The sequence below is a fragment of the Mustela putorius genome, unplaced genomic scaffold, assembly GCF_011764305.1.
Source record: "Mustela putorius furo isolate JIRA1106 unplaced genomic scaffold, ASM1176430v1.1 tig00000785_pilon_pilon_pilon, whole genome shotgun sequence".
Lineage (NCBI taxonomy): Eukaryota > Metazoa > Chordata > Mammalia > Carnivora > Mustelidae > Mustela > Mustela putorius.
Window position 1 is genome coordinate 11,373,901 of NW_025421480.1, and position 24,333 is coordinate 11,398,233.

General features: G+C 38.9%; 1 protein-coding gene across 1 annotated transcript in view; it reads right to left on the reverse strand.

The window, feature by feature from the left end:
* Nucleotides 1-8,568: 8,568 nt before the first annotated feature.
* NSL1 (NSL1 component of MIS12 kinetochore complex) overlaps nucleotides 8,569-24,333 on the reverse strand; it is a 31,753-nt gene continuing 15,988 nt past the window's right edge. Inside the window, exons 5-6 of the mRNA XM_004778948.3 lie at nucleotides 11,313-11,380; nucleotides 8,569-10,068 (exon numbers count right to left, since the gene is read on the reverse strand). Of these exons, the coding sequence (XP_004779005.1) occupies nucleotides 9,790-10,068; nucleotides 11,313-11,380 (347 nt within the window). The 3' untranslated portion in view covers nucleotides 8,569-9,789. The remainder of the gene's footprint in view (nucleotides 10,069-11,312; nucleotides 11,381-24,333) is intronic.

Genomic DNA, 24,333 nt, shown 5'->3' on the forward strand with positions numbered 1-24,333 from the left:
CCATCCCAGCACTGATTTTACCTTCCTGTCGGCTCATGGTTAGATGGGGAGCACGGGGACAGTGTGCTTCCAGGCCGAGTCCCTTCCTTCTCCTCTAGTCTGAGACCGCTCCCCAGAGAGGGGACGTGGGGCTCTGAGTCTACCCCCGCTGCTCCTCTTTCACTCTAGTCCTGCTTGACCAGCCTGTTGGATTCTCCAGTGGCCAACGGTAGGTGGCTTGTGCGCGGGGTCTGTTCCTTGGCTCACATGTGCATAGCCATAGGCATCTTAGCACCCTGTTTGGATTCATTGAGTATTTGTGGAATAAAAGAAGGCATGTATGAAAAATGGCTTTATTTTATTCTTTAAAGATTATTTATTTGACAGAGAGAGAGACAGTGAGAGAGGGAACATAAGCAGGGGGAGGGGAAGAGGGACAAGCAGGCTTCCTGCTGAGCAGGGAGCTCTACGTGGGACTCAGTCCCATGGCCCTGGGATCTTGACCTGAGCCGAAGGCAGCCACTTAGCCCACCGAGCCACCTGGACATCCCTGAAAAATGACTTTAAAATATTGTATGGCACGTGAGTGGGAAAGACCAGGAGGCTCCGAGGCTGGGGTTTGGGGACCTGGAGCAGAGGGGGACAGGTTACCCCAATGTTATTATGCAGCCACTGCCACCCCTACAGCCTCCCGGGATCAGAGATGGGCAGATGTGACGTACCTAGAATATGACAAATCAGCGAAAGTTCATACCCACACTAATTCTAACCTTTTTTCCCACCAAAATCTTGGTTTTTTTTGTTTTTGTTTTTGTTTTTAAATCAGGGAGGGAAATGAGGCAAGATATGCAGGTCAAATCATTCCTCTTCTTTTTCTACCTTCTCTCCCAGTGGAGATACCCTACCCAGCTGCAAGACGAGGCAAAAGAAAAGGAGGCTCAAAGGCAGGAAAAAGCCACCAAACCAATGGCATAGCCAGAGGGCAGGGGAGGGAGTCCTAAGGGGTGGCTGGGGGGGGGGGGTCGGTGATGCAGGCAGCAAGGGCCCTGAGGGGGAGAGCAACCTCAAGTTGCTTGGTGGGGAAACCAAACCTCAGCAGAGTTTGAAGAAACAAACAAACTAGCGAAATGAAATGCTCTTTCACTACTTAGGGACTGGTGAAGAGGAGCACGGAGGGGATTCCCATCCCGGTAACGCCAGAGGCAGGAGTGGACAGAGTTCCAGTGCCGCCAGTGGCAGGAGTGGGCGGCAGAGCCACGCGTGTGGGCAGCAAGGGAGGTCTTGGAAGTCTCTGACGAGGTATGAACCCAGAGGCATGGGGGCCATTCTCTGACTGAGGCTGATCAAGGTGAAAATAGACTGCCTGATCCTTCACAGGCAGGGGGGGCAGCCGGAGCAGGGGACCCCAAGGGGCCAAGTTTTCTTATCTGGCTCTGCCAGGTCACACAAAGTCAAAGGAATGCAACCCAAGGAGAAGTGGGCCAGACGGAAAATAGATCTGTTAGCACCATGGAGTCAGTTTGAGAGTGTAATGCCATCCTCTGCTCTGAAATCCTCCGGGATATGGGAAGCAGACTTCAGCTTCAGTAGCCAAGAGCCCCTAGAGTTCTAATTCAGGCAAGTCCCCAGGATTTGCCCCCCAGTCCTTTAGATCCCACCCCCTCTCATGCTCCCACCCCGACTTCCTGCAGTACAAAGCTCATCTTCTAAACTCAAGTAATAATGAACATGAATGCCAAGTCATTAATGTCAGACTGTGAGCTAGAGGAAACTGACAAGTCAGAAATTTGCAATGTGAAATCATTCATCCATTGAACTAATATTAGTGAATAGCCCAGAGGGTATAAGCAATGATTATGGGGAGACTTTGAGCTCTAGAGTTTCAAATGAATATAACATTAGTTTCCCCCAAATCCTTTCATAAAATCACTGCAACCTCTTCAGTGGTTCTCCAGAAAGATACTTTTTCATAATTTTTATACACAGAGGCTGCATAACGGAATCCTATTTGCAAAGCAATAGTTCAGGGAGAAAAAAAAAAAAAAACCCTCTAAAGAAACCAAAACTAAACTCTCAGCTAAAACCAAAGTCTGCGAGTCTGATCTGAAATATACCGAGAGAATGGAACTGAAACCCTGCAAAAGCCTCTGGGGGATTTGTTTCTTAATTCTCAGTGATAGGAATAATGAAAGAAAGAATCGAAGATTACTCATATTCACTCGCATATTGCGTGAGTTTTAAAATCACTTAAAAAATGTAATTTATGCAAGTATTACATGCACATAAAAGAATCAAATCCTTAAAGCTTATAACAAAAAAATCTCAGTTCATCAGCCTGCTCCAGCCACCTCAGTTCATTCACTTTCCAGTCTCTTAGCAGTTTGTTTGCTTTTTCTGGTATTTGCTTGAATCATATCCACCTTGTGGTGTCTTTTGGTTCAGCTGTTTCAGGGATTATGCACAGACTTTTACTTGTGGTGAAGATTTTACTCCCCAACATTCCCACTTCATGGCTGATGCTCAGATGGTCACACAGTTACGACCACGTGAGTGGTTTCAGTATTACAAGATGAACTTCTGCATTGGTTGGTCCAGAAGCTCCCTCCGTGCCCAATCCCTGTCGCCCTGGCCACTCCCTGCTGGGACACCCTGGACTTCCCCAGAGCCCAGCAGTTAAGGGGGGACCCTGAACCCAGCTCTAGTGCTTTCATCACTACTCGCCCCAATTGCCAAGTGCCTTCCTGTACTGATTATTTCCCAATCCTCTTACCCCCGCCCCCACAGAACTGTTCCAGTTTTTCATTGAATTCAGTTTAGAGTGTTCCTTGTTATATCTGTATAAACACTGGTCACTGTGAAGCTGATTTGTAACTGAGAGTACATTTCCTATCGTTTTCTGCTTGTACTATAGTGAGTAGTTGTCTGATTTATTTGGTTCGTTTTTCTGGATATCTAAATATCACAAATATCTCCTTTATATGGTTCTCCAGGTGGTTAAAACGATCACTCCTTTTGTCAGTTATATTTCCTCCTCCTGAAAATACCTCTTTTCTAGTCCTTCCTATTCCTGCTGCAGCCTGGTCTGGCTGCATGGACTGTTCTCCAGATTTGCTGACTAGTGTCCTGTAGACTCGAGTTTGTAGCTCTCCATCTTTTAGCTTCTCTTTGCTAGACCCCATGGCTGCTGCTTTTTTGTTTACCCTTTGTAGTGGAGCACATCCACTAGTAGTGTCCCAAACAGCATGCTTTGGGGGTAAAATGTATATATTTTAAAGTATGTATTTGTTTAAATTTTATATGTCTGAGAATGGCTTTAAGTTAAACTCTCAATTGACTGATAGTTTGGCTGGGTGTAGATTTCTAGGTTGCAACTCATTTATACTGGATGTTTCTAGGTTTATTGCTCCGAAGAGTTCTAGATTAAAAGTTACTGTTTAGGGGCACCTGGGTGGCTCAGTTGGTTAAGCGTCTGCCTTCAGCTAGGTTATGATCCCAGAGTTCTGGGATTGAGCCCACATCAGGCTTCCTGCTCAGGGGGAATAAATGCTTCTCTCTCTGCCCCTCCCCTGCTCATGTTCTGTCTCTTGCTCTCTCCCAAATATATAAATAAAATCTTAAAAAAAAATTACTGTTTAGTAGTTTGATGCCATGCGGATTCCTCTTCCTTTATGATCTTTCTCCCCTAGTGGAAGCTTTTAGGAACTTCTCTTTAATACAGTGATGTGCCTTGGTGGGGGCAATTTTGGTTTTTTGTTTCTTATCTTCATTTCTTGTGCTAAATACTCAGTGGGCTTTTTCCTTCCGGAGTTTTGGAATCCATGTGGAGTCTTGGTATCTGGGAATGTTTCTTGTATTATTTTTATTTCTTTACTCTTGTTAAATTGAGGTACATTTCACATCCCAGGTAATTCACCCATTTAAACTGTACCAACCAGGGGCGCCTGGGTGGCTCAGTGGATTAAGCCTCTGCCTTCAGCTCAGGTCGTGATCCCAGGGTCCTGGGATCAAGCCCTGAACCGGGCTCTCTGCTCAGCAGGGAGCCTGCTTTCCCCTCCCCCCAACCTACTTGTGATCCCTGTCTCAAATAAAGAAAAATCTTAAAAAAATAAAAAATAAAGTGTACCAACCGATATTTACCGATCAACAATCACTAATACCAATTTTAAAGCATGTTCATCACCCCCAAGGGAAACCCAATACCTGTGAGCAGTCACTCCTCGTTCCTCCTACCCTCCCCTGCCCTCCATCCCTGTTTCTATAGATTTGCCGACTCTGGAGATGTCATATAAATGGAATCATACAAAGTTTTTTTGTGAGTGATTTGTAACTTAGCACACTTTCAAGTTTCATCCACATTGTAATATGTACTGTACTTACTGCCAAATAATATCCCATCAATTGGATATACCATATTTTATTTTTCTATTTATCAGCTGATAGACATTTGAGTTGCTGTTACAAACATTCATGTACAAATTATTGTGGAGACATGTCTTCAGTTCTTTTAGGTTTGAATCCCTGGGTCACATGGTAACTGCATTGTTTGATAATTTTGCTCCTTGGCACTTTCTCTACTTTCTGGCAGATATAGGACCCTCTGAATTTATTCTCTTTATTCTTATCTTTTCTAAATTGCCATCAGTTAATCTTCTTGTTTTGCTTTTGGGAAAATTTTGTATTATCTTCCAGCCTTCCTAACTGAATTTCTTTCAACTTCTACACCTATAATTTTCAAGAACTCTTTCTTGTTTAATATTCAGATATTTAATTTAATATTCAGATATTTAATAAATGAAGTATCTTCTGTTATCTCTGGGAGGACAGTGATTATTCTGGAACTTTGTTTTATATGTATCTCTAGGTTTTTTGAGGTCTTATTTTCTCTTTGGTTTTAGTGTACTTGTTTTCATTCACTCGGTTAACCAGTATGCACTAAAAAACTATAGGCCAGGCATTTTTCTAGGTGTTTGGAATACATCAGAACAAAGATTCTTTCCTTTGTGTAACTCATAGTCTTTGGTCTCTGCATTTAAAGGTCAGTCAAGTGTCTGACTCTTGGTTTCAGTTCAGGTCACGATTAGCGTCATGATCTCAGGGTTGTGGGATCGAGCTCCGTGGCGGGCTCTGTACTCAGTGGGGAGTCTGCCTGAGAGTCTCTCCCTCCCCCTCTGGCCCTATCCCCACTTGCACATGCTCTTTCTCTAAAAAAAAAAAAAAAATCTTTAATAAATAAATAAATGCCTCCCTCAAATGCTGATGAATCTTGATTTGTGTGTTTATTTTTTTAGATAAAACTTACATAATAAAATGCATAAATATGTAGCGAAACAGTTATACACAACATTCGGATCAAATACAGAACCTTTCCTTTACCCAAAAAAGTTCCTAGTGACCATTCCCAGTTAATATCTCCCCTCTCCCCACAGGTAATCACCAGATTGGTTTTGCCTATTCTGACTTCAGACACAATATGCACTCTTTGTGTCTGGCTTCTTTTATTCAACATAACATCTTTGAGATTTATCCATGTTCTATCAGTAATTCATTTTTTAAAAATCCTTGTGTTTCATTATATGTATATGCCACAACTCATTTTTTTCATTCTACTACTGATGGAGATATGGGTAGCTTCCAGGTTGTTTTTTATGATGTCCACTTATTTTTTAGAATAAAATACAAAAATGTTTCTGGAAGCTCTGTGTAACTGAAACTTAGACACTGAATGATTGCAGTGTAGGGTGGTTGGACTGGCCAGCTGCATATGTGGTTTGGGGTCTTTAAATATCCCACTATTGTGGCTCTTTTCTGTCAGGTTGTTCAGTTTCTCTAAAGGAACATCTAAGATGTGTGAGCCAGAATACCGTGACCAGTATTCTGGAACTTCAAATCTTACCATTCCAATGGAGAATTTTATTCTGAGCATTTGTTTGTTCTGAGCTTCACCTTTACTCTCCAGGGATTCTTTATTTCATTTTTTTTTCAGAAAACGCACTCCTCTGGCAAAGGCAATTACGACAGTGAATGGAGGGGCGGTGGACACAATCTCATTTATAGGCTCCTCCATCTCATCTCAGCCTTTTGTAGTGTCCTCCATTCTTCAGCTCGCCAGAGATCCTGGGGGCCAACAGGCAAATGTCTCTCTTTGCAGACACTTCTTCTGATCTGCTAATTCATTACCGTTTCCTCCATACACATTCTTTCTTCATATGTTATGGTCTAGGCAACATACCTCCTGGTTTCATCATCAGATTGACTTCGTATTTCTCTCATTCTTGCTATTTGGGGGAAATGCTACACAAGAAGAAAAAGGGATTCATTGCCAATTCTAAAAAGTACAAAGTCCTTAAGAACTGACCCTGCCTCTTTTCAAGTTCACTTATAGCAAGTCTTTTTAGACAAGATACATATAGCTGTACCTGATGGTCCTCGGTACATCATGCTCTCTCCCAACCACCGGCCTTGGGAAATTCTCTTCACACTACCAGCAATCTTCCTGAATTTTCACCTAAAATAATCAAAACTGCTGACACGTCACCTCCTCCACAAAGATTTTCCGAGCTTCTTCCCAAAGTTTGCCAATATACATCTATTTAGCATTAGCTGCTTTGCACGATCATTGTTTACATGCTTATTGTCTCCATTAGAATGTATGGGCTTCTTGAAGACAATGTTTAGCCAATGTTTAGTGTTTTCATTTCTTTCATCAAGCCAAGCAGTAACAGTGCTTACAGAATGCTCACTATGTAAATTGTGCACCAAATACTAGCCCAAGGACTTTGTTATGAACACATTTATTTCACATAACCCTGTGATATAGGTATTATCATCATCCCCATTAACAGAGAGGTTAAGTAACTCTGGTATTCCATATTCCAATACTATTTAACTAATATTAACTGATATTAAACTAATATTAACTAATAATAACTAATAGATGATCTGGGTCTCTGAACCTGACTTTTGAACTGAATAGGTGCCTAACATGTATTTGTTGAATGGATGACTGTGAAGAGAGAGAAGGAAAAACCATGGCCTTCAGCAGAACTCAAACAAATTCAGTCTTAGAAAAAGCTATATTTTGAAGCAAACAAAAAGTCTGATTTTACTGACTTTGTTCTTCATGCAGCCCAAGCCTTGATGACCCAGAGAAGTTCTAGGATATGATTTCTATTGCCTACTGGTATGGACTGAATATTTGTGTCCCCTCAAAATCCTTCCAGTGTGGGCTCTATTTGGAGATGGGGACTCTAAGGAAATAATTAGGGGTAAATGAGGTCATATGGGTGGGGCCATGATCCAGTAGTATTAATGCCCTTATAAAAAGAAGTACCAACACTCCTCCCCCACCACCATACATATACAAAGGAAGAGAAACCTCACCAGAAACTGAATTTGTTGGCATCTTGGTCATGGACTTTAAGCCTCCAGAAATAGAAGAAATTAAATTTGTTTTTGAAGCCATCCAGTCTAATGTGTTACAGCAACTCAATCAGACTAATAGTTTCCAATGGCTGAAGTTTAGAAAACCCATTTTCCTTCACTTCTTTCAGAAACTAGCTGCTTTAACAGCATTCTCTCTCCCTTGGAACTGGATTTGACCTTCTTGTGCTGGGCTTTTTTGTTTTGTTTTTGTTGAAAGCAAATTTTAAGACACCATCCAATCCAGTCTTCTTTTTACCATAAGGAGGCCAACACTTGACTTTGTTTTCCTTCAACATTGCCTACAACTACAGACTTTCTTTTCATTATCTTTGTTAGCTAACTCTTGGCTTATGCAGGAATCCAATTTCTCCTCCTAAAAATGTATACTTTGGGCACCTAGCTGGCTCAGTTGAAAAAGCATGTGACTCTTGATCTTGGGGTCAGGAGTCCAAGCCCCATGCTGGGTGTAGAGATTACTTAAAAAAAAAAGTATACTTACCCAATACTTTCACTGATATCAGCCAGGCTTATCCTAATTAATAATGCTAATATACTGTCCTGCCTGGTATTTCATTTGGAACTCTGCTATAACTGTGGAGTGATACTCTGGGCTCTCTGAGGGATTTCAAGTTTCAGTTGTCTGGGAACTTTAAAATGTAACAAACTTTTTTTAAAATTTTACAAATTTCCAAACAGGTACAAGAGTAGAAGGATGGCTATATCACACAGATCCAACATTATTAAGATTTTTGCCACATTTACTTAATCTATTCCTTTTTTTCCCTTGACGTCATATTTCAGAGCAAATCCAAGACATCGAGTCATTAAATTCTATGTCTCTCAATATGTATCTCAATATGTCTCTTAAAAAAGGAAGACATTTTCTTATATAATCACAAAGCAATTATCTAATCTAGGAGAATTTACAGTAAGTGTTTTGTTTATAGGCTGTTGAAATGAAACAACTCATACAGAATTTTATGCTATAAAAATATTATAAAATACTATAAAAAACATAGCACTGTATTATAATAACAATATTCTGTAGCTTCAAAACAATTTCAAAGGGAAATTTAGTATGTTCTGAAAGGCAGGATGTTTACCTATCATTCAACTAAAGCTGAGTTCAAGATGTTTCCAACAACTAAAAAATACACAGTATCAAGATTTCAGTCTTCATACATTATTTTAATTAAAAACACACTGCAATTACAAACATACAGATTTGAAATTGCAACATTAAAATACAGAATGCGATAAAGTGGCTTTGTAAATTTTCTTCACTGAGACACTTTGTCACATTTTCATTGATTGTTAAGACATAATAAATGAGAATTACAGATTTCCCAACATCATGATTAAATTCCTCTGCAAACGAATGAAGTTATAGGCATCAAAGGAGAAAAGTGAGATGGCCCTGCCTACACTGTATTAATGTGTGGAAGAGACACAGTAAGAGCTATAATAAGCTAAAGTGAAATATTAGAGCTATAGGTGATACAGCTTTCTTTGCCTTCTACCAATAACATCCTTGATAATAAACAGCCATAAATATAAAAATAGTTCAGTATGATTGCAACTATATTTGTTCCACAATGACAATTTGTTAATTTTTAATCCAATATATATTTTTGAACTGCAATCATGTACGAAGATATAATAAAAAAATTCTGAAGAGAAACCCTTAGTCCCAAGTCAAATAATATTTAGAAGTTGAAAGGCCTATAGAAAATAAGTACGGACAAGAAACATTGGCTACATGCCAATTTTTATTTCTAAGAGAAGTCTTATATAAATAAGTCATCTTTGTCTTACAAAACAAAAACAAAAAAATTCTAAAAATAATACCACAAACCCAAATTAGCCAAACTTGGAGTAACAAAGTCAAAGCCAGTCTCCTCATCTGCATATCAGTGTGATAAATCAAACTGCATTGGGGAAACAAACAAACAAACTTTATCTGCTCCTAGCTCCTAAACAGAACTGATGATTACTTTTAGCACTTAGAGACAACTGTGACACTGCTCTTCTTAAAAGAAAGATGTATACTAGAAATCCAATAGAACGTGTTACTAGTGATATTCCACAAAAGCTGTAAGACAGCGAAGAGCTAATTACGTTTAAGGACTGTAAAAGCCTGCACTCTTAATGCCCACTGATGGGCTTTGTGCCAATATTCAAAAAACATACTTCTCATCTACCAGAGATGAAATGATGAGGAAATACAATTATTACATTATATCCTAGCATAGAGCTACTATATTTGTATAAAGGAATCACTAGTTAAAGAGTTGTTTGCCTTTTTAAATGAAGTCCTGTCTAGGCATTAGGCTATAATCTAAATGTTGACAGGGTCGAATTTCAACTCTCAAGACAAACAAGAAGAGTTTATGTGTCAAGATTAATTCTCTTTGGCCGCAGTGGATACCATTTTCTCTGGGGACAGTCTTTAGGTCGCCTTCTTTTCAGGACCAGGTCAGTGGCTTTCCTGGTTGAAGTCTCTGTTGGTGTGGTTTCTATTTGTGTTATAAAGCTCTCAGGTTTAACATCTGGTTTCCTATAACAACCGGAAAAGACTTCTTGGTGGACCCTCTGGAGCTGGATAATAGGCTGCATCTTTAAAACTTGGGAAAATCCATCTCCTTGTTCAATTAATGCAGGCAAGGACTTAAACAAACAACAGGAATACATAGCATTAATCTCAGGTTGGAACACAAACACACAGAGACAGATACAATGCTCTAGAATTTCATTCTTCAGTTAAGGCTTTTTCTAAGACCTAATTATTTGGGTCATGGATATTTGGCTTGACCTTAAAATACCAATATTAATTGAGGATTTTAAACAAAAGCTAAAACTAAAAAGATACATTCTACTCCTACAATGCCTGGTAGTAAAATAAAACTTTGGCAGCAGGAAGTAACAGAATTTCAGAACTGAGGATTTATTGTCTAAAATTCCATATTTTAGGACAGAAGTATTTTAGAAATCTTGATCATCAAGAGCAAGAACCAGTACATTTTTCCTGTAAAGGGCCTTACATCTCTGTCACAGCTACTCAACTATGCACTGTAATGTAAAGGAGCCACAGACAATAAATGAATGGAAACAGTTGTGTTCCAATGAAGTTTTATTTGCAAAGACAAGTGGCAAGGCTAGATTTTTGCCACCAGTTTGCCAACTCTTGATAAAGAAAATGCTTTTGGGTACCAGAAAATCATGGAATCAATACAAACCGCAAAAGAATGTTACAGAATATTATCAAAACATGGGAGATTCCAAAGAGTTTTGAAACAATTTTCATAAACTAGATATACAGATGTTTTCCTGTATGCATAAAATAAATGTCAAGAATATAAACAATTTTATTATAACAATATTAAGATATCCAAGTCGGATATGCAGCATAATATAGCAGTTAGCAATACATATATAGGCTCTGGAGCCAAATATCCAGGGGTTAGTTTTGACTCATTTATTTATTTGGGCAAGCAACAGCCTCTCTCTGTGCCTCAGTTTCTCAACTATAAAACAGGGAAATTAGCAGTTATCTATTTCATAGGATTATTGGAAGGTAACATATGTAAAGAAGATAAATGGTGCCTGATCCATAAATGCTCACTAAAAGTTAGGCAGTATTATTATCCAAAACTGTTTGATGTACTGCTAACTCTCAGAATTCAAAAATATGATCAATCTTCAAAAAAACCAGATAAGAGACTGGCATATACTGGTGCCTACTAAATGTTAATTATTCTCAGTGTTACTGTCTCTTTAATAAATTCATTAAAAATCTACTTAAAAGACTACTGAGAATTCCTGTTACAATACACTAAATATATATCCATTTTTAAAGCAAATACCTAGCTACATTTTTTTCATTTTATAACTTTTCGGCATATAGCTTTTACCTTCATGGCTTCACTGATTTCCTTAGCTATTGTTTCTCCTCTGCATTTCAAATTTTCCACACGACAGGCTGCAAAGAAACCGCCAAATAGTATTTTAGGTTTTTTATCTAATATAAACTCATAAGAGACATAGATGTTATTTGGACAAAAATCTGTTAGGATTATCCACCTTAGCTCAATCTTTCTTAGAATACTTTGTAATCTATTAAAGTAAGTGTCCTATTAAATTTATTTAGATAAATAAAAAGGTCGTGGAAACATTAGAACAGTAGAGTAAAACTAACAATTACGACAGGCAACAAGAGTTCTATTAGGAGCAGTCTTAGCACCTGATAGCCCTGTATTTGTTCTATACGTATCTACACTGTGTTCAACATCCTCAAGTCCTGTCACCACATTTTAAATAGATATAGGCTAATATCTGATATCTGTATTCCTGAGTATTATATAAACAAAACATCTTTGAATTTGGAATATACAATATCACACTGCATCAAGGATACCTAAATGTTATTTCTGGGGGAAAAAAACCTGGATTAGACTGTCAGTAATATTAATTTTTCTTTCCTTCCTTCCTTGTTGCTTTACTGATTCCTAATACATTTTATTTCCTTCCAATCTTTGTTATAAATGTTCACGGCTACTTCACAACAGAACTGCATATTCAATGATATAATAAAATTATAATACATAATTTTATTCAAGGAATAAAAATGCTACTAAAACTCCAAGCAAAACTGGATAAGAAAAATCATTACTTGGGGTGCCTGGGTGGCTCAGTCGGTTAAGCGTCTCTCTTTACCTCAGGTCATAATCCCAGGGTTCTGGGACAGAGCCTCACATCGGGCTCCCTGCTCAGCAGGGAGTCTGCTTCTTCCTCTCCCTCTGCTGATCCCCCTACTTGTGCTCTCTCTCAAATAAAGAAATAAAATCTTGGGGCACCTGGGTGGCTCAGTGGGTTAAGGCCTCTGCCTTCGGCTCAGGTCATGATCTCAGGGTCCTGGGATAGAGCCCCACATAGGGCTCTCTGCTCAGCGGGGAGTCTGCTTCTCCCCCTCTCTCTCTGCTTGCCTCTCTGCCTGCTTATGATCTCTGTCTGTTAAATAAATAAATAAAATCTTAAAAAAAAAAAGAAATAAAATCTTTAAAAAATCATTCCCTTTGGAAATCATCTACAAATTAGTTTTAAGAAGAGTAGTTATCAGTAGAAATTACTTCAAATCTAAGCAGATACATAACCATGTTAGGAGAGCTACAGCCTTACTGGCTTCAAGGAAGTGGCAAATAACAAAGCAAAATATTTCTTTCATAGCTGCTGTTTTCCTTTTCTGACTTTCTTTAGGTCAAAAAGTGAGAACACATGTAGAATAAAGGGGAAATGAATAGCAAAAGTAACTGGGAGAAAGAGGGTACTCAAAGAAAGAGAAAGGCAAAGGCAAAAGGATAGCCTCTGTAAAAGGGTTCTTAACCAGGGGCGCCTGGGTGGCTCAGTGGGTTAAGCCTCTGCCTTCAGCTCAGGTCATGATCTCAGGGTCCTGGGATCGAGCCCCGAATCGGGCTCTCTGCTCAGCAGGGAGCCTGCTTCCCTCTCTCTCTGCCTTCTTGTGATCTTTCTCTCTGTCAAATAAATAAACAAAATCTTAAAAAAAAAAAGGGGGGGTTCTTAACCATCTTTGCTACCAGAGACTTCTTTGGCAATTTGATGAAGCCTACAGATACCTTCTAAGAATAGTTCTAAATATATTAGTTTTTTAATTGAGGTATAATTTACATATAGTGAAATGCAGATGTCAAGTTTAACATTCAGTCACCTGTGATATATGCATACCATGCACAGGATACTTCCATCACCCTAGAAAGTTCTTTTGTGTCCCTTTCCCAATCAAACCTCTCTACAAGAAACAACCACTCATCTGATTTTTATCATTATAACACTGCTTTTGCTTACTCTAGAATTTCAGAATGTTTTTAAATTTCAAAATACAATTATTACAAAGTTATGATAGGTAATACATGTGCTTATTAGTGATTTAAGTAACAAGATCAAATACCAGGTCTAATAATTACCATAATGTGAAAATAGTGAGCATAAACAATATTGTGAGGTAACTGCAACAACTGAAATTGAAAATATCTATGGCTTTTGGGGCACCTAGTGGCTCAGTGGGTTAAAGCCTCTCTGCCTTTGGCTCAGGTCCTGGTCCCAGGGTCCTGGGATCGATCCCCGCATTGGGGCTCTCTGCTTAGCGGGAAGCCTGCTTCCTCCTCTCTCTCTGCCTGCCTCTCTGCCTACTTGTGATCTCTGTCTGTCAAATAAATAAATAAAATCTTTAAAAAAAAATCTATGGCTTTTAATAGCAAAAAAAATGTTTACAGGTACTGCTAATACTACCACTGTGACCTACATTCCACACTGAAAGAAATGTTAAATCTCAGTCTGAGGTTAGTAAAAAATAATGTAATTTTTTTTCTATCCAAATTCATAATCCCCCTTTATTCTAAGGACCCTTACCTTAGAATAATACGCTAATTTCAATTCTTTTAAGATTTAGGGAGATTTCCCCAAAGTACTTAGGCAATTACTAAATTTCCTTCTGAGGTCGCCTGGGTGGTTTAGTTAAGCATCTGCCTTCGGGCTCTGTCCTGAGATCAAGCCCTACATGGGGCTCCCTGCTCAGGGAGAAGCCTGGTTCTACCTCTCCCACTCCCCCCCAACCCCTGCTTGTATTCCCTCTCGCTGTTTCTGTCAAATAAATAATCTTTTTAAAATAAGTAAATAAATAAATTTCCTTCTGAGTATGACAATACATGATCCATCCGCTGGTACTCTTGTGGCAATCTGGCTTCTGGCCAGGCCCGCCTTCCAGTTCTCTCCCACCTGTGTGGGAGTTGCCCATTCTTCCATTTATTATATATTTTCCGTGGACTAGGCCCAGCACTAGGGACTCAGAGTAAGGAAAAACGGTCTCTGCCTCTCAAGGAACTTTCAGGTTAGAAGATAAACACACAGAAACAAACCAGCACTCACTGAAAATCGGCTCAAACTTTTCCTGTGCAGCCTCACATTTCCATGATCCCTGCCACGAATTCTACCCTCTGCCTGAACTGCGCATTCCCGGGCTACAGACTGTCACTTGTCCTGACAGTTCCAGTAGAATATCTGGAAGACAGCCCTGCACTGATTGGTTTAGAACAGCTTCTCAACCCTATCAGTCTCAACTTCCTCCTTTAGAACATGTTTCGTAAAGTTCCCCTTACTATTCCAAAAAAATTCATAGATGATATTTCTGTAAATATAAATAGAAATACAAAGGATAAATGGACATTTATAATAAAATATTAATATGTTTAGTATGTTCATATCCACCACATCAGAAGACATAATGAAGTACTCAAATAATTGTAACTATTATACTAAGTTTGGATTTAAGAAAATTTATATTAGAAGTCCTTCTACATAGAAAACACAAGATCAGATAAACACAAATAGAAAAATTAGTGTTTTATGAGAAATAACAGACTATGCAATTTTAATATGGTTAGGAGGAAACAATGAACTATGAATAACATACTGAGACAAAGTATAGGCTGTTGAAATGGTAAAAATTAGAAGGTGCAATATTTCTATAAATGAAATGGCCTTATTAAAAATGCTGTATCAAAATAATTCCCTAAATTATAATATGAGAAGGTGTTAAGATTAAATCCTACTCTGAAATTCCACCATAATTCTGACTACATTTGTTATAAACATTTACTAGAAAGACTTGATGAGGAACAAAGATAGACTGGGCCAAAATGAGAATATGAGAAACTATAGAGGAGATACATGGTAGATCTTTATGGACGAATTCTGGATTGTAGATAGATCTCTGGGGATAGCTTTTGAATAAGAATAAACACAGGGGCGCCTGGGTGGCTCAGTGGGTTAAAGCCTCTGCCTTCGGCTCAGGTCATGATCCCAGGGTCCTGGGATCAAGACCCGCATCAGGCTCCCTGCTTCCCTTCCTCTCTTTCTGCCTGCCTCTCTGCCTACTTGTGATCTCTGTCAAATAAATAAATAAATCTTGGGGTGCCTGGGTGGCTCAGTGGGTTGGGCCTCTCTCCCTTTGGCTCGGATCATGATCTCGGGGTCCTGGGATCAAGCCCCGTGTTGAGCTCTCTGCTCAGCGGGGAGCCTGCTTACCCCTCTCTCTCTCTCTGCCTGCCTCTCTGCCTACTGTAATCTCTGTCAAATAAATAAATAAAATCTTTATTAAAAGATGCTATTGGAAATGCCCCTAAATAAGTCATTGTCCTTTGAAAAAAAGGAGTATTAAAGTTGTAACTGAACCTAAAACATTTGCATAGACTGATAAAATTTAGCTCTAGTTGCAAAGATTCCTTTGTTTAGTTTGTTTCTTTTTAAAAGTTTTATTTACTTTTCCTGCACACGTTGACTAACAGAGAAGAATATTTTAAGAAATATGATGACGTAAGTCAGAGTGGTTACCTCTCATACCCAGGGAGTACTAAACAGAAAGGAAGGTGAGGAAACTGCTTTGGGTACTAGAAATGTTACGTAGCACAGACTGTCCATAAAATCAGGAAGCAGGATAAATATGTGTTAGTTACATTTTCGATAATATATTCAATATCTCTTTCTTTAAACTCAAATATTTCTAAATTTAAGGCAATGGGTCCAATTATTAATACATAATAAATATACTATTTTTCTTGTTTCTAGACTTTTGGGATACCTTCAGTTGTACTTACTGTATACATGAAAACATAATGGGCACATTATGTGACAATATGACACACTATTTACAAATAAGTTTATCCTATGTTTCCCAACCATGCAGACACTCAGCATATCCAGATCAAGGTGGCAGTTACGCATGTTTATGTGTATGAATGTGTATGAATTCATCAAGCTATGCATAGTCCATTATACCTCAATATATACACACATCCATACAATAATGAACAGAATCTTTTTTAACATCTACTCTAGAGGGATATGGTAATATATATTCTTCATTGTTACTGCATGATTTATAAAATAATCTGTCACCCAAGGGATTCTTTTTTTTTTTTTTTTTTTTTTTTAAGATTTTTTATTTATTTATTTGACAGATAGAGATTATAAGTAGGCAGAGAGGCAGGCAGAGAGAGAGGAGGAAGCAGGCTCTCCAATGAGCAGAGAGCCCGACGTGGGGCTCGATCCCAGGACCCTGGGATCATGACCTGAGCCGAAGGCAGCGGCTTAACCCACTGAGCCACCCAGGCGCCCCTGGGATTCTTAATTTTTGTAAAAATACGTGCTATTTTGAAAAAAAAATTGTCCATAAACCCACACTAATGGACAACAATATCTGTTATCTCTTGTATAAGCAATGACAATGTAAAAGTGCCAAGAGTCGTTTATGTGCAGAATGGAATTAGGTCCCAGGTTTGGATAATTATAAACATATTTTCACACATGAACTTCTGGTGGAATATTCTAAAGTTTTGCTGGACATAGAAGACATTTAGTGTTCCTGGCTCCTGACCACAAAATGTCAGCTGCACCCTCTCCAGGACTGTGGTAACGAGAAACTTACCCCACTTTCTGAAAAGGGCCGCTAGGGGGCAGTACTGTCTCCAGTGAGAACCATGGTGTTATTCATCTATTAGCATTCCTTGGGAACAAGAACCTCATTCTCTTAACCTTGAACTCCCTGGTGTTGAACACAGTGCCTGACATGTAGAGCAGATGCTCAAAATGTACGATGAAACAAGGCTATGACAAGAGTGCTGTGGAGGTACAAAGAAGGGTTAGGTCAATCCAACAGGGGAATTGAAAAAGAGTAGAGGCTTCACAGGTGTTATAAGAAAGTTTCCATAGAAGAGGATCTGATGCTGGATGGCTGGGGTGAGTGGGAATAGGAAGTAGATGGTAGAGGATGTGCTATACCTAAACAAGGGAATAAATCAAGAAAGAAGACAACACAGGAACCAGGAAATATGATTCAAAACAGAAGTGCAGGAAACTCCTAGGATGGTGAGGAAAGGAACGGATGGGACAGAAGCTTTGCAGCAGCCTAGACAGCAACCAGTCCAGATTAGACTAGGAAGACAAAAGCCTCCCAGAAGAATATCTCCAAGAAAAAGGAAAAGGTTTTAAAATTAATTTGATGGATAACCTTAAGTGTTTACCATACTGAGAGGAATTCTACAGTTCTATTAAAGAGTTTGGGGAAGAATTACTGATAGACACAACAGCAAACAAAACAAACAGAAAAAGCAATTATCATTCCAAAGGAGGATGGGAAGCTGTTCAAGAAAAATGTACTCACAGTAATGATGACTTGACTTACACGGAAGAACATGTAGTCATAACAACATAAATACTAAATACTACTGCTTTTTTGACAAAAATGAGATATTAAAAGCAAATCTGATGAGTGCAGTTTATTTTGAAAAGAAAACAGAAGTACCGAGAAGAGAAACACTATGACATGACAGCCCACTCCTACAGCGGCAGGGATGGCATCCATTGCCAATCAATCTTGTGTAATAACCATTAGTAACCCTGTGAGGCAAGCAGGTTCCATCAGCCTCCTTTTACAGATAAGAAAACAGAAACTGTGAGAACTGAGAAATGATCTAGAATAGAAATAGAACCCACATTTCCTAGAATTCAAAGCATATGCTCTTTTATACTCTGTATGTAACTTTCCAAAATACCCGGCTGTCCAGAATTATAAGAATTAAAGTTAACAAATGCTAAAAAGTTAGCTCCAATGTAATAAAAATCCCTTTGAAATAAAAATAAATTATGTCTGGTAAAAAACTGAAAATAGCACAATTCTAGATTTAACTCTTTTAACTATTAACATTATAGTATATTTTTAAAGTTACATGAATTAAATTTCTTTCATTGAAAACTAAGGAAAAGCAATGATTTTAGGGATAAAAGCAAGCACACAAAGATTTTAATAAGCACTAGAAGACGGGGGAAACACACACACAATTAAAAATGATCACTAAATATATGAATGTTGCCTCTAAAATGCATCAAAAAAGGCATTTTCCAATATTAATATCTGCTTAGAAAACTTCAAAATATATAAACTTTTCACTCCCTCACTCAAGATTATTTTAAATGAATTTCTCACTTCTTGTAACTAGTAAAAGAGCGTGTAAGTACTCCTGACATACAAACTTCTGACTAAAGAATGTATCACATGCAGACGGCTGGTCTCTGCCATGTTGGGGACTGCAGATGACCTTCTCTCCACAGCTTTCATGGGGACATCTCTGTGACTCCACTATCCTGTCACTGCAAAGGTATTTAGGGATCCAAACTGTTCCCTCTAACTCCTATTTAAGCATCTGTACTGGAACAAATGTGCATCTGAAACGTGATTTTCCTAGTATTTTTCAACGTAAATGGGTAGTATTTCAGCTACATTATAGGAAAAATTGGTCTTTAAAGGGTAGCCTAGAAACTAGGCTTGCAAACTACTTGCAAATTTTTTCAGAGGGGAAATGCATTTCAAATTCTAAAGCTCAGACTGAATAAAAATTTTGAAACGTAACCATTTGTAAGTGAGTAACTACCTGTAAATATTCTGGCAGTGGCTGAAGCAAGTTGGCATTATTAAGAAAGAAGAGGAACTGTCCCCAAGTCTTCTGCTTGTAGGGTCAGCAAAAGAACTGGAAGTATTAAGTCTACTATAGAGAAACTTACTACATGTTTAGTGAAGGACAGGGGAAAAAGGGAGTCTCTTCAATTAACTTTAAGGAACTTTTCAAAAAAAGAAGACAATATAGAAGCAATTATTAGTTTTACTAATAGGATCACAAAAGGTTATAGCTGACAAATGAAAACTCATCTTACTGGTAGACAACTAATCAGAGGATTGCTGCAAGGATATTAAAAAAAAAAAAAAGTTGCCTCTTAAAAATGTGGAAGTAAGCACCGTTGAGGACATTGCCTCCCCTAGGCACTTGCTTTCTAAAACATAGGGAAATGAAAAAGTGGAAATGAAAGATTGGGTAATCAACCTAGTTTTGCTTTCAGGTCACTGCACTGACTAAACTGGGAAACATGAACTTCGAAAAGCCTGCACGAATGTAGACATTCAGCAAAAAAGCACTAACTGAGGGCTTCCTTTCTATTCCCAGTGTATTTTATGTGCATAAATGAGCAAGTGAGCCTGCATTACATAGGATGTCTGGCTTATACTGGTTGCTAAAGGGATGATTAAAGGCGTGAATAAGAACCATGAACTGAAAAGTAGCACCCCTGCTGAAAATGAAACAAAAAACTAAGCAGTGATTTATGACTTTCCGGAAGGTAACCATTTGCTACAATTTAAACAGAGCTGTCGAACACACCTGCTAGGTCACAGATAAAACATAATCTTGTATATCCACTCCCACTTGCACCTCACCAGCATCTTCCATACTGAAGAGTTGTATCTCTTTTAAGGTACCATATATTTTCAAACTCCTCGCCTGTGGTTGCTGGCCTGGGCCAAGGCTGTAACACTGTCCAATAATGTTCTTTCCTACTATTCCCTTTACTGTATCCTCAGTGGTCTTTTACTCCATAAATACTCAAGAACTATAAACACTCTCAACTTAGGAAGCTTGTTCTAGCTCTACCCTAACTGAAAGGCTCTTCTTCTTGTCATAAGAGAAATTCCTTCTTGCTACTTTCCCAGAAAGTACTTATCACTTAAACACATGACCCTACACGGACTGTTTACTTTTATATTTGTTTATACTTTTCTGCTCACAACTAGAGCATCAGCTCCACAGAGCTTGTTTGTGTTGCTCACCATTATATCCTCTATGAGGAGAACAGTTCTGCATACAGTGGACATCTGATAAGTATGCTGAGTGCATGGATGAGTAACAGCCCCTCAAAATGTCCTGAGATGGTGCTATATGCTCGGCACATATAATGCAAATACAAAGTAAAAAAGCTCATGGAGCTTTCAGTTTTGTGAGACCATAAACAAGGAAATACACAAATATACTGTAATACGCACTACTGAGGAAATAAACCAGTATTATGATAGAGTACTGAGAAGGGGCTATTGTCATTAGGGTGGTTAGGGAAGATCTCTCTGAGGAGGTAGCATTTATTTATTTATTTATTTATTTTTTTAAAGATTTTATTTGTTTATTTGACAGACAGAGATCACAAGTAGACAAAGAGGCAGGCAGAGAGAGAGAGGGAAGCAGGCTCCCCGCTGAGCAGAGAGCCCGACTCAGGACTCGATCCCAGGATCTTGAGATCATGACCTGAGCCGAAGGCTGTGGCTTAACCCACTGAGCCACCCAGACGCCCCTATTTATTTATTTTTTAAAGATTTTATTTATTTATTTGACTCGCAGGGGGTCGGGGGTACGGGGGAAGCAGGCTCTGTGCCGAGAAGAGAGCCTGATGCGGGGCTTGATCCCAGGACCCTGAGATCATGACCTGAGCTGAAAGCAGAGGCTTAATCCACTGAGCCACCCAGGCACCCCTGAGAAGGTATCATTTAAATGAGAGAAAAACTGAGAAGATGTCAACTTTAGAAGCACCAGGAAAAAGCATGTTTGAAAGTGAGGCACTTTCAAAAAACTGAAAGGTGGACCACAGGGCTCTGGCAAAAAGGAAAGTGACTGAAATGAATTTGGAGAGGTAGGTGGGGGCCAGACCATATAAGGGAACATTAAGATGTTTGAAATGTGGGGTGCCTGGGTGGGTCAGTTGTTAAGCATCTGGTCTGCCTTCCGGCTCACATCATGCTCCAGGCGCAGATCATGATCTTGGGGTCCTGGGGCTCCTGGGAGCGTCAGGGTCCCTGCTCTGCAGGAAACCTGCCTCTCCCTCTCCCCCTGCTTGTGTTCTCTCTATAAGTGTCTCTCTCTGTCAAATAAATAAAATCCTTAAAAAAAAAAAAAGTGTTTGTAATGTATTATATATAGATAGATAGATAGATACAGATGTCTTTTTCAATTGGAAGATTTTAGGATTTAAGCAGAGGAATGAAAACGGATTTATGTTTAAGAGTAGTTGGTCTTGGAAATTCACAAACTCCCCACCTTTGTCCAAAACATCATCTGATAAATACAGAAAATTAAAAAGCTATCCCAAAGCATATACAAAGGAAACATTTCTATGAACTATAAAAAATTAAAAGAGAAAAAACTATAAGTCAGACTGAAGTTACAGATCTACCAGTAGGGAGATGGTAAGTAGGTAGTAGGTAACCAGGAATTTGCTTCTATAACATAAAAGGGGCCCACCCAAAGTACCCCAGAGGAGCAGGGAATGGGAAGAGTCAGCTTCACTGTCTGAAACCAAGGGCTGAGATAGAGTTTTCCTACCCTGAAAAGCAGGCTGAAAAAGACTTGCCAATAACAATGGCCAGGAGCTGAGGCATATATTAGAAATAATGGGAGGCAGATAATGCCTCAAAGCCTGGTCCTGGACCAAGCCGTCTGCTGCCTTAGTGACTAGATCTGCTCTCTCCTATATTATAGGGGAACAGAGGGGCCCCATGCTGCCAACTCTAAACTGGCTCTTTGCTGAGACTTTTTAAGGGCCAGATGAAAGGCAACCACAAAAAGTACTAGACAGGAAGGAGGGAAAGCAGTGACAAGAAAATAGGTGCATAAATAATCTTAGTGAAGGAAAAGTCTACAAATCAAAATTCTAAAATACAAGAAGAGATCACAACCATGAAGGATAGCCAATATAACTAATGCCAAGGTGAGAATACTGCAGATGGCATAAAAATAGAGCAATCTAAGAACAATTTTAAAAGCTTAAGATCTTCTCATAGATGAAGGAAATCATAATAGCACAAAAGAAAAATAAATTATTATTTTTTAAAGATTTTGTTTATTTATTTGACAGACAGAGATCACAAGTGGGCAGAGAGGCAGGCAGAGAAAGAGAGAGAGGAGGAAGCAGGCTCCCTGCTGAGCAAAGAGCCCAATGCAGAGCCCGATGCAGAGCCCAACTCGATGCAGAGCCCAACTCGGGGCTTGATCCCAGGACCCTGGGATCATGACCTGAGCCGAAGGCAGAGGCTCTAACCACTGAGCCACCCAGACACCCCAAGAAAAATAAATTATCAAATAAAAACAAGAATAATACAAAAATAGAAGAAATGATAAAGAAGCAAAGTTGAAAGATTAGGTTAAAGATTTTCTAGAAGATGGGAGTCCTCTGACTGAAAGTATACTTGGAGACATGAGTGGAAGATGGGAAGGAGGATGCAAGCAAAACAAATAAAAAATCCCACTCCTCCCAAATGTACATAATCTATTTAAACAAAACTGTGTGTGTGCAAATCACAAAGAAATTGCCAACAAAATGCAGAGTTGAACTACTGTTACATTGTTGAGTGAAAAAGTCACAGAATGTGTTATGTAATAGTTACATAAAAAATAAGTTAAAATCCCCTGTGCCTGTCTGCTCACTTACAAATACAGTGATAAAGATCGAAAATTGGACATATCGAACTGGTTTTCTATTTGAAGGCGTGTGGGATCAGCAGACTTGGGAGGATTTGCATTTACTACCATATATACACCACTGGTTATTTAAAATTTCATATTAAACTTGCATTTACTATGAGCACAAAAACTATAAAAATATAACAATTTAAAATACAAACACAGATCTATGGCAGTTGAATTGGAGGATTTCTACCATATCCTTAGGTTAAAAGGGTAAACTGTACATAATGTGAATACGTGAACCAATTTTCTGTAAAATAAATTACCCCGGTAAATGTCCAGTACGTATTCCTGTATGATTATATAAGTGGAGAAAGATGGATAAATGGATTTGTACCAGTTTAAGATTGGATTTGTACCAGGATAAGATTGGATCTCTAAAGGTGAATAGGAGAGAGAGAGGAAGCCAAAAACAAAAAGTATAAAATAGAATACTACCTTTATTTTTTTTTTTAAGATTTTTTTTTATTTATTTACTTGACAGAGAGTGATCACAAGTAGGCAGAGAGGCAGGCAGAGAGAGAGAGGAGGAAGCAGGCTTCCTGCTGAGCAGAGAGCCCAATGTGGGGCTTGATCCCAGGACCCTGAGATCATGACTTGAGCCGAAGGCAGAGGCTTAACCCACTGAGCCACCCAGGCGCCCCTACCTTTATTTTTTAAATGTATATGATCAATTTACATAAAATTGTATATTTATTTCATAGATACTTCTTGAATGTACAACGTCAGAAAATGAACTCAGAGAGTTAGCGTGGGATACACAAGTACAAAACAAAGTCCTTATTCATGGGCAGTTTAAAATATGGTGGGGGGGGTAAAGATGATAAAACAAACAGAAATTATATGTCTTAAGTGGTGAAAAAACAAAAGCAGATTAAGGGGACAGAGTATGACTAAAGGAGTCAGAAGGGAATGTGATAGAGGTTGTCAGGAAAAACCTCTCTGACGAGGTAACTTTGAACGGAAAGCTCAGTGAAGTGAGTCAGGCAGGTGGTTTCAGATAGGAACCAGGAACAGCAAGTGAGAAAGCCACAGGGCAAATGTGCATTTGGCATGTCTTTGGGGAAACAGCAAGAATGCTAGTGCATTTGCAGCACAATAAGGAAAGGTGAGAATGATAAGAGACCAAGGTCACAGATGAAATCCAAGAAGCAGCCAGGGATCAAGTCAGAAAGGATCTTGTAAACCAAGGGAAGGAGGATGGGGAGCCACTACAGGGCTTTAAGCAGGGGGTGAGATGATCTGATTATGTTTTGAAAGGAATTCTCTGGCGGCTGGGTGGAAAATTGGAATGGAAGGAAGGAGACCAGTGAGGTGACCATCGTAGAAATCCTGCCAAGAGAACATGCGTAAGAGGCAGTGATGGATTCAGTGGGACATGGCTGAATTTGGAGTATGTTTGTAAAGTAAGGGGAGTAAGATTTGCAGGTGGACTGAAGGTGTAGAAATAAAGCAATAATCATAAGTATGTAAGTTCATGTACTGCATTTCTTATGCTTTTAACATTTTTAGAATGTGAATGTGTTTT